This window comes from Podarcis filfolensis (genome assembly GCF_964270895.1).
Source record: "Podarcis filfolensis genome assembly, chromosome: 5".
In the NCBI taxonomy this organism is placed as follows: Eukaryota; Metazoa; Chordata; class Lepidosauria; order Squamata; family Lacertidae; genus Podarcis; species Podarcis filfolensis.
The window spans coordinates 43,681,209-43,692,731 of record NC_139608.1 but is presented as its reverse complement, the minus strand read 5'-3'; the positions used below and the strand labels follow the sequence as shown (position 1 = coordinate 43,692,731).

The window sequence follows — 11,523 nt, the reverse complement described above, 5'->3', positions numbered from 1 at the left end:
TGCAAGGGGTTGGACCAGATGATCCTCAGGGTCCCTTCCAATTCTACAGTTTTATAAACCTGTGACTACCAACTTCCATCAGCTCCATCAATGCTCAGGAATGATGGTGTCTGTAGTCCAGCATCAATCATTTGGAAGCCTAGGTTACCCCCCTTTGGCCTATGGGTACCTACAGAGTTCCTGAGATGAGATTTGAACTGTTAGTCTTCCAATAAAGTTCACACACACACCCCTTTGATTAAGAACACTAATATTTATCCCAGGGAATATCAAACAGTAACAAAATCCATATAAACATGGGGAGAAAGTCCAGCAGAGGAATCGAAACGGCTTCCCTGTCAAATAAACAAATCCTGCCATCAATTTCCAATTATCAGGTGGTTCTCAGATCACCTATAATTATATATGAAATATATTCATACCTTAGTTCATAAAATATTCCTTGTCTTAATTCCCTTCTGAAGCCTTTAGACCTTTGCATTTGCTCTTATAGTAATACAATATCCCAGACTTGTGCGTATCATCGCTCAACTGCAGACCCCTCTTCTGTTTTTCATGTCCAGGTTATAAATGGCCTAGCAGTCTTCAAAAGGAAAATTGTTAGCTCCTTATCCGTTACTTCTGCCAAATCATTTTGAAATACTGCTAATATAAATGTAGGACTCACCTAAAAACATTTGACCAGAATGATTGGAGCCTTATACACTGCCACCACATGTGGAAAGATGTTCCAACCTCTGCGACTCCAACTGAGATGGTTATATCCTACTGAAAGTGAAATACCATCTCAGTGAAACTTTAAATGTGTTCTCCCTGATCCTTGATGACACAGATGGAAATGACTCCCCCCCCCCCCAAAAAAAGTTCATGCTTTTAACCTACACTCTACACTCTCCAAGGCTATAGAGCAGCTGTAGAGGATGAACAAGTAACCGTACAGGCCTCTTCCCTCACCTTTCATTTGCTGAATACTGCAAATCCTTGTCCAGCCTTCATTAAAGTTCTCCTCCACATTCAACACTAGAATTAGGATGCTGATCCCACACCAGATACTATAGCAATGCAAAATACAAAAACAAGACACCCCCTCACAGCCCTATCTATGTGGAATTGATTCCATGTCCTCTTTTGACCCAAACCCACAGGCAATGATAGGCTGCTAAGGATCTTTGATTAAAATTGTGGATGTACCACTCATTGACTTTGGGAGTCTCCAATTCAATTTCAGGCACGAATGAAGCACAGAGGAGCTCCATCTTGTCAATTTCATTTGGCTCTTTATAACACATAAGCGCCATTTTTGTGTGGTTCTTAATGTGGCTGTAAAAACACAGAGAAACCCATCAGGGATGAGATTCACTGAATCAGAATTCAGACAGGTACTGTAGCTAGAAATTTGGATGACAGACAGGTTTTTTTTACAATTTTGGGGGGAAATGTGTGAATTTAGCAACACTGAAACGCAGACGGAATATGCGTCTATTGGTCCTCAAAGTGACCACTGGGTACATGAGACACAATCTTCCCTAGCAGCAATAACATCCAATGCTACAGGCCTCTGCCATTCAAGAGCAATGATGCCCTAAAGTGAGAAACAAGATCCAGTGAGGAGCCACAGTATTTCTATGCAGTACAACAGACTGGGGGATCTGTGCAGTTTGAGCATGGATGTGTCTGGTGTGCCACAGCATGCTTCACATGATACCTCCACAATTGACTGTGGGAGTTGTACAGGAATATGGACTTCTCAGAGTGTGTCACATCCTCCTGCATGCTACAAACGTAATTTTTTACCTTTGTACACTAGTAGGCTAGTTTTTACACTTGCACAGCCCTCCCTCCCCCCAATCCAGAAAAGCAAGAGGCACAATCAGTGTTCAAAACACATTGCAGGCAAGCAAAAACATTCGGGTGCAAAGCAGTGTCAGTGAGGAGTATAGCCTGGAGACAGAGAGGTTTGAAAGGCCCCGTTTGGCTCTTGAGCTTGAGGTTCCGTACCCCTGATCTAGTCTGATAGAGCTAACCGTCCCCAACATAGGCTGAAGAAAGGAAGACTCTCTGTAGGAGTCAGGTCCTCTACAGAACAGGGTACTATGGTGGGACCAAGCCTCAGTGAGTATTTCTAACCTCTGAGAAAGATGTCTTCATTTAAACTGCAATGTTTGATGAACAAGACATTTGTGTATACAAATAAGGTTCATTTTGTGTGAAGGCCAAGACTTGCCTGTTATTACTTTAATAAAGCCCAGGTGTTTTTCACAGATACATTGCAAGGAAGCTTGGAAATATAAATGATATGTTAATCACCTTCATTCTCTTTGTCCTTTCTTGCAGAGGCAAAAACCCCAACAGCCCTATTATAGACATAAAAACTTTGAACACTTGTCTGCAAGCCATTATTTTAGGATCCAATTTAATGCACAAATGATTGCCGTTAAGACAAGTCACTATCACGCTCCATCTGCAATTCAGTGACAGTGTGGTAACAGTACAAGTGGCCACTACTACCCATGGGAATGTGATTTGTAGGAGTGTGACTTGAACCTTGGAGTCGTTGATCAGGGTACAGAACTCAATCCATTCTCGACCACAGCGGTTATGGTATATCCAGCCTATCCAAATATAGCACACACAAAAACGTTAATCAGAGCAACTTAATGTGCAACTGTGGTTGTGAGGGTAAAACTGATAAAAAATTGTAAAAGCACCTACCACTTCAAAGTAAGTGCCATGGAAATTATTAATACAAGCCTTCTCCTGAGGCAGATCATATTGTGCAAAAGGAAACAGACCACATCAGAGGACCGTTGATAAGCAAATGCTGGGGCCCAGGCTCTTACGTTTGTGTGCAGACAAAGGGCCCCCTAACCTGGCTGAAGTTTGTAAAGCACTGGAATGAGAAAGTTAAACAAGAGGTAGAGTATAAAGTCTCATTTATCAGTTCTGCAATCACTCAATAAATGCACACAAGACACAACTATGCAAACAAGTTTAATGCACTTTGAATACACAGGAGGGAAACAAAGCTTTGTGATCACAAAAATATTACAAAAAGTAGTTTTGCGCAGGTGAACACACACCGGCACTGTGATAATGTAAGAATATACATTAGAAACTAATATAAAATATCTTTAAAACCTCTGCTAGTTTAGGTTCCCATTGTTTTTTTGGTAGAAAAAAAGGCATACTACAAAGTACTGAGAATTTCACTGCAGGAATGGCAAGCCATTTTCAGACAGCTTCTGCAATGTCCTTAAGATTTTTGTTGAGAAAAACACACACACACACACACACACACACACACGTGCCACATAGATGAACTACAAAAAGGTTCATCTCAGCTGAAGCTGGTAAAAGTAGCCTCAGCAGTCAGAATTAAAAATTGAGCGGGTCTAAGGATTAGGTCCTCCAAAAGCAAAACCACTCATTTTGTTTTCTAGCACTACAGCCATCCAAATTATAAAACTACAGTAACAACAAGAGCACTATCATGTTAAAAAAAAAAAATCCACCCTGCTTTAACAGTGAACTCTGGTTCCTACCGATATAAAACAGTCTCAAGAAAGGAAGGCAAAGGCAAACCTGGAGTGTAACATTACCTTAATTTATTCCTTTAAGTCTCATTTGCTGTGTTTAGCAGCAGCGACAATCTGATCTGCTAGAACTGAACACCAATGCTATGCTCCTGAGCCCTCTCACCCAGGATCTAGCACACGGAATGGCCCTAAGAATGGGGGCTGGGCCACAAAGCCCGTGGCTTTTAGGAGCTTTCTTCCACAATGGCAGTTTGATCCTGCTAAATTGTGAACTGCAGCTCCAGAAAAGCCAGGCCCCAGACTGTGTAATTCATCAGCAATCAGAGCACAGAATCTTTTGAATTAACTCACTGGTTTTATCACTTTAATAGGTTTCGCTTTCCCTAAGGTAGGTGAAGTCTTTATACAGAATTGAGATTCTGTTCAGTGTTGAAAGGGAAACTAGCGAAAGGGATACTCGGCTTAAACCTGAGCCAACAGATCCTTTGAAGACAATTGCACACTCCTGTGTTTCCCCAGAATATTAACCAGGGCTGGCAGTGGCTATCCTCTCTTATTGAAGGGCCTACACTAACATGCACTATTGTCAACAAGGCTCAAACCATTCTCCCCCTATTTTTCCATTATGTAGAGGAGCAGTGATGAATGCAGACCTTTGCCATCAGGGCCCAGGAAAGAAAACAGCAGCCATGTTGATTTCAACCCAAACTAGGAAACAAGCAAAGGGAAATGTGTGCAGGAGGGCGAGGAGAGTAGTAAGAGAAGTGTTTGCAAAACCAGAACCATCAGCTGGTAAGCAGATTCTGGTCTGTGCTTTTAAACAAATCTGTTTTCTGAAATTAAAGTGTATTTGATTGAGCCCTTTAAACATTTACTTCACACGCTGGTATTCATTACGCTATTCTGCTATCAGGCTTCCACATTTCAACAGTGAATCATAAAAGTAGGTAGATGGAAAGGGTATTTCAGAATACTTCTCCAACCTCCTTATTAGCTGGCTGGCAGAAAGTAGAAAAGGCATACCTTTATGACAGCCTTGGAATGATACTGTAAAGCTAATGTACCACTTATTACGACTTTATGGTCTGTAAGCAATCTGAGGAAAAAATAATTGTGTATGAAATGAAGAAGCTGAAAAGTGCATAATGCCCATGGGTTAATTGCCTGAGAGGCAGGTCAGCCTAGGGATCCTTTTGAAACCCTCATCAGCTACAGGCTCATTTTCTGTTTGACATTTTGGATGCTCAGCAAAGGAGGATTCAAAAGAGACGGAACAAGTAAAGGTAGGAAAAGCTACAGTAACATAGGGCTGCCAGAATATGAAGGTATTCTTTCTGTTCCTATAAATTACAATGATGGTAGTGGTGGAGAGAAACATTAAACATTAACACATTTTTGCCCCAAGCCATTAAAAACACTTCTGCAAATACATTTGCTTTCTGACCCTTACTTCCCTTGCTTTTATGTGTAAAGGGCTTTTCTTTAAAACAGTTCATGATTTTCTCCCTGCTGCTAGAAAAACACAAGTGTGATGAGATGGAGCAATCCCTACAGCAGCAATGAACTCCACCAGCATGCATGCAGATGTGAAACCCATGCTTTCATCTGCCATAGAAGTGCCTGACACTTCCAGATCTGCAAAGCTAGGTGGATGATCATGGTGCAGTGCAAAACATGCTGAAGAAGCTTGCAGTGTGCATGTAGAGCATCTCTGTCCAACCAACCATTTGGCTTAGTGGCAAAGTTCAGATTTACACACCAGAAAAACAAAATCCTGAGCTATTGTGTCTAATGGTGCATACAGATGTACAGGAGCAAGCTTCTTTTGTCCCTATGGGGGTAAGCTCAGTAACCCTCATTCTTTAGACTCTCTCTCTCACACACACTCTCTTTGCAGTGAACACTGCTTTCTAGGCCACCCTCACCCTTCTCTGCTGAGCTGCCTGTCTTTCTTGTTATCTTTAAAGTGCTGCTGGTAGGACTTTGCATTTAAACAATCATACAGTGCCTGACTTATTCATGATTAAAGAGCCATCATTTATTCTGAAGCTGAAAATTATTACAGGCAGAGGTTGTTTCATGGTGTCACAAATGTCCAGCCAGTTAGCACTTTGAGCAGCCCCTTCAGCTTCAAATTGACATGTGTAATATGGTTTAATGCAAATGAGCAGTGTGCCAGAATGAGCTGGGAGCAACAATCCACAGGTGGTGTGTCATCTAAACTTAAACGCATGGCTTGGTTCCCCCAAACAAACCAGGAGCATGGGTTTGGACGACATGACAAGTCAAGTCTTGTAGTTTGTTGCTCCCAGTATGATGCAGCCAAGAGCGAGGGAGGAGCAAAGCAGGGACTTTTGAGCAGTGTGCACCAGCATGCTGCTCATTCACATTAAACCACAGTTAAATATTAACTATGGTTTAACCTTACATGCAAACACAGCCGATGAGTGTGCTTTGAAGAGGGGAGTGGATTCTGTTTTTATAACTTCCCTTGCTACCAATGTCAGTGCCATGGGGGAGAGGAAACCCACAAAAGTGGGGATGGAATTTTTTTGTTTTGCTAAAACTATATTCTTATAGCTTGCAGTGTTCTCATGTGAAATTCTACAGCCCATCTATATTTTGCTCACTTACTTACTGACTGCTTCATATTTAGACAGTAAACCCTCTGGAATGGCTCTTTTGTTGCCATTTGGTCTGATGGCTAGGTTAGCACTGTCCTGGCACATGGCTGGTGCAACAGCTGCACTGAAAGTTAATAATTGTCGCAGCAACCGAGGAATGGTGTTTACAGCTCCAGGTGCTGAAGGGATTAAGCAGCAGGTGCAAACCAAATGAAGAACAGCCAAAGCTCCAGTTTCCTGTTAGCCACTTTAGTAACTAGCAAGTGGAGAACAAGAGTGCAAAGTAAACTCTTCCTGCCTTGTCTTAGGGTGGGAGGAATGGTCAGCATAAGTGACCACAGTGAAAAGTTAGCAATACACAGTAAACAGAGAGACCAAGCTCCATTCCATTAAGTCCTCTGGGAAGCCAACAATAATAGTTTCTAGCAGTTACTGCCATAAACTGTTACTGATTAAACACCAAGACACTTTACCTTTGATTTGCCAAGGTAGTAATTTGTGGGTACTTTCAGGCAGATATGAAATCTGAATACTCTGCAAACCCTACAAGACAGTCATTTTAAATACACTTTGGACCAGTTCTTTCTCTCTAAAGGAATGCTCATGCAGAACAAAACGTTTAAAAGTTATGGAAAAATGTAACATCAGTGTGGACTTTGCAGCAAACTATCAAAAGCCACAGAAGACTGTAGTCTAGTCTCCAGCTCACAGATCCTTCCTGAAAAACCCACAAGATTTTTTTTTCATTTCCAGATTAACATTTCATAGGATTTCTGGCTTTCCCTCCATGGATTCTTTCATTTCTCAGATAGGAAACTCCTCAGCTCTTTACTGCATCCATAGAGGGTAAACTATAGAGAGTAACAAATGAGACAGTATAGCTGTGTAAAGCCTCACTACATTAATTAAACTACTATGGAACACAAGGCTTCCAAGATAAACTGTAGAAAAGCCAGACAGTTTAGACTCTAGAAATGACTTCTAAAGCCTCACATAATTGAATTCTCCTTCATCCAATAACATTTCTATGTACATAGGAAATTAACGTCAGGCAGAAGGTTTCTACTCTCCTCCCTGACATGCCAGTTTTCTATGTGCAAGGATTTTTTCTCTTGCACAGAGGAGCATTCTGTCATATGAGACTCCATTGCAGTCCTAAGCACAGCAGTCAAGAAACAGCTTTATCATCCCAGCTGCTGTTTGTGAAAGCTAGGCCTAATAAGGATGGCTTTTGTGGGGAAAATATGCTAGGTATCTGACAGTAACATTTGAGTGATAGCACACCATTTGAATGCCAAAAGATTTTCCTCATAAGCAGGGACCCCTTACAAGATTTCACTACAACCTTCTATGGCTTGGCCTATTTCAACCTTGCAGTGTTTTATGCTTAGTCAATTTGGCAATAGCGGTTAGTCAATTTTGCTTACATTAGCACATTTGAATTGTGCTCACGACAGCGGAACAGCTTCCAAAATACTACAAACTAAGTGAGTGACTCCCAAAGCTTTTTTGCCTTGTATGCCCTAAACATCAGACCCCACTAGTGTACCATGTGATCCTAAGTCCTTTACTTAATATGAAAGGTGAGGCTTCTAGGATTCTGACAGGGAGCCTGCGGGCAATATTAAATAGTTTATTGTGAGCTACTTTATGTCACCAGCACATATCTATCTAAACTTGCTCGAGGTCCAGTTCCCTAGCCATCAGCCCATGGGTGTACACCAATTCTGGTGTACATCAGTATACAACAATTCTGAGCAATTTCTGAAGGTCACTTATGCCCGTGACAAAATTTCTGAAGAACCTAAGTATACACAACAAGAGAACATGGTATTTTGAATAGTTGCCTAGTTGAAGTGGACTCACATTCTCTTGGGAAGGGAAGGAAAGAGATCCAACATGTTTCCTTCTACAAACTTTGTAACAGAAACTTTCAGAAGATAGTTTCAGGTTGTAGATTTCTGCTTTAGCAGTGCCAGATTTCATTTTCGGTGGTGAGCTATGGAGCTACTACCACTTTCCTCTCCTAGGAAGTTAGTCAAACTGCCTATAAACACAAAGTCAAAGTCTGCACAAAATGGTGTTAGAAATACAGTGTAGCTGTCTCAAAATCAGGCCATAACTCTGAAAATTAATGCCTGTGTATACAGCAGTACATCAAGCTGAATTTTCAAAACATTCTGAAATGCCCTGACTCAATATGCATTAAAATTAACAGATATGCCTTCCCAAAATATGTGAATGGAAAGTGAAAACATGATTTCAGCAGAAATAAATGTTCTTTGGAAAACTTTGTTTTTAAAGCCAATTTAGAAACAAGGCAATAGGTTTTCAGGCATCTCTTTAACTAATGTACCCTTTTCTATTTCTCTGCAGTATGAGTCAGGAAAATTTGGTACAAATCTATAGGAAACTTCAGGAAGGATACAGTATCAGAATTGTTAACCCAGAAGATCTGGCTGTACCAAGTTAGAAAATAAAAACCCAAAGCCCTCCGCTCATTGTACAGCCCAATGAGAAATACCTATGAAACCCAATTCTCCATGTACTTGTCCCTTTTATAGGTGACCATGAAACAAGGAAGTTATGCTTATCTTTGAAGAGTATCAATTATCATTTTGGCCTATTACCCTAGGACACACTAAGATAGGTGCTTAATCCTGCAATCCAGTAAATACTTACCTGGTAGGAAGCCCCACTGAACACCATTAAGTTTCGTTCTGAAGAAAAACACTTAGGCTTGGGTTTCACATAACTTTTTAAAGCAACCTTTTCCTAAATATAACCCAAGCTGTATCTCTTCCCTAGGGCAAACGCCTGACTTAAATAGGATGTTTATAGGCCTCAGAATTCAGAATCTAAAATGACAGCTTAAGTACAGCCCCCTCTATAACATCATGGCAGTTTAGCCAGGGGGACCATGATTCCCCTGCCAAATCAGTCCCCAGTGTGGCATCAAAACTGATCAGTGTTTCCTCAGTTTGATTGTGTGTACATAAAGTATAAACAAAATGGCCTTTCTGGAGCAATAAAAAAAAATCACACTGAAGGAATAATTCTGGCCAGGAGAAGCATGGCTAATTAAAGAATTTGAGAGTTACAAAAAATACTTCTAATGGATTGTGTGTTTACGCCTGAAAATTGTGTGATTAAGCCAAGGCGGATGAGGCACATAAACCCTGAGCTGGGGGTTGCAGGGACCTCTGGAGCCAGTTAAAGTAGGGAAAGGAATTCTTACAACTACTATTAATAGTTAAATACTTCTCTCTCCTTGTCTCACTCTCGCACTCATTCATATGCAGGTTATTCAGAGTTCTTCCATGACGGAAGAGAATGCCAGGTACTGGAAGAATTGAGTTCTGGCTGGACTGCTGTTGAGTAACCCCTCCGTTGTTTGCAGTGGATATGCAGCAGCATCTCTTATTTGCAGGAAGAGCTTTTACTGCACTAAATTATCCCATGAGTCACTGGGCAGCATACAGCAACTTGTTGCTTGTGGGTGTCAGCTGGCTTTAATGCAGTGGGTTGTCAAATACAGCATCAGGCAAGATGGAGACTTTCAGTTTCTTTTCAGGCCAACTATACTCCTTTGGAAGTTTGAACTAAAAAAGCAAAGAAGTTATTAGTTAATATAACTTACCATGATGTATGATACACAAAGCAAACAAAATAATACCATTAGACCCAATAGAAGCAAAAGTTTCCAGCTATCAGGTAAATAAGGAAATCTTTTTCCAAAGTGTTCATTTGGGACAGAAGACTGTTATTTTATCATTATTTATTAAAAATGTATACCACCCTTCATCCAAAGATCACAGGTCAGTTTACATAGATTACATAGCCAAATATTTTTTTTCCTATTTCTACCACTCACTTGTGCATTACTGTCTTACTTTGCTTTCTCTTAATTCACCAGGGCCTTTTTTTTTTTTTTTTTGGCACCTGCTTAAGAAGGACTGAGTCAGTGAATTCAGAGGTTTTCTAGCCCAGCGTATCATGCATAGAAGACTTCAGAGTACAGCAACATGCACAGAGTTCAATACACTGAAAATGCAGTGATAAAACAGTTTTAAAATAGGTTTGATATACAGCAAACACAAGTGAAACCCCACAATAAGGTAGTTGAGGAAGAAGCTGGTGAGACTGGCAAATAAAGGATTCATACAAGGGTCGTGGGGAAGTGAAGTTCCAATAAGCCTCTCAAGGTTAACATCAATCACACATGAACATAACAAAAACAGTAGCAAAACTAGAAAACTAGCAGAAATATAGGGACTTATGAGCTCCTGGTTATTTGGGAACAAATTCATTCCCTTGAGGCTGACTTTGAAAAATAGAGGGGCAGAATTCAGGGACACATAGAGGAGCCTTACTCTATGCCAGCAGTTCATTTGCTATTATGGAGAATAAGGGTCTTAGTTGAGGAATTGGGAGGGGGGAATTCCATAGAACTGTCCTATTTCTTGGGTGCTTAATAACTTACAGGAACTGCTTGGGGAAGGGTCTAGTAAGAGGCAATCACAAAGTTGGGGGTGGTGTCTGCCTGGTGGGAAGACTGTAGACTGGATAGACTTGCTGGATGGACTGTTAGATGGAGGAGTCAATGACCATTGTGCACACTGGCTGAGGAGTAGTTAAGTTGCATGGGCTTTTTTTCTGCCAGAACTCAGTTCCAGCAGCTCTCAGGTGGGCGCCATTGCCATTCAAAGAGAACGAGGGAGGTGTTCATGCTGAGTTCTGGCACCTCTTTTTCTAGAAAAATAGCTGAGTAGAACATTGAGTCAAAGCCCTCCAAGGTAGTATTTTCAGAAATGCTCTCTCTTCCACATACAGGACCAGCTAGACTGATGGAACTGCAGGGCCCTAGTTCTTGGATGTGATAGTGGTATGAAGAGGAAGAGTATAGATTAAGGAAATTTCTATCACACTATTAAGCAAAGCATTTTAGAGCAGCCATTTGCTAGACATTAGGGTCTCTTCTGGGACAAGCTGAGCCTGTACAAAAGAGGCACCCTCCACTTCAACTGCAGTGTAACCAAACTGCTGGTGCTGAACATGAAAGAAGTCACAGAGAAGCTTTTAGACTTAACTTCTCAGGGTAAGCAAACAGGAGTTGAGGATCATCAAGTTCGGGATGATTTAACACTTAAGGATGATGATGTAAATGTTTTTCAGGTAAAGTGGAGGACAGAGTACAACTCTAAAATGAGTGAACAGAGAAAATGGTAGCTAGCAAAAATCCAAAGAGTGACTGAAGAAATTGAACTAGAAAATGTCATTTGAAGAGAGATAGAATGTATAGGTGTTTATATGTTAACATTAAAGAAATCTCTTAACCATGATGGGAGAGTTTAAGAGCTTGG

At 40.9% G+C, this 11,523-nt stretch overlaps 1 protein-coding gene across 2 annotated transcripts in view; it reads right to left on the bottom strand.

The window, feature by feature from the left end:
- Positions 1-2,978: 2,978 nt before the first annotated feature.
- Positions 2,979-11,523, bottom strand: part of SUFU (SUFU negative regulator of hedgehog signaling) — a 71,593-nt gene continuing 63,048 nt past the window's right edge. For both annotated transcript variants that reach the window (XM_083616450.1, XM_083616451.1), the window contains exon 12: positions 2,979-9,762. In XM_083616450.1, the coding sequence (XP_083472576.1) occupies positions 9,673-9,762 (90 nt within the window). In that variant the 3' untranslated portion in view covers positions 2,979-9,672. The remainder of the gene's footprint in view (positions 9,763-11,523) is intronic.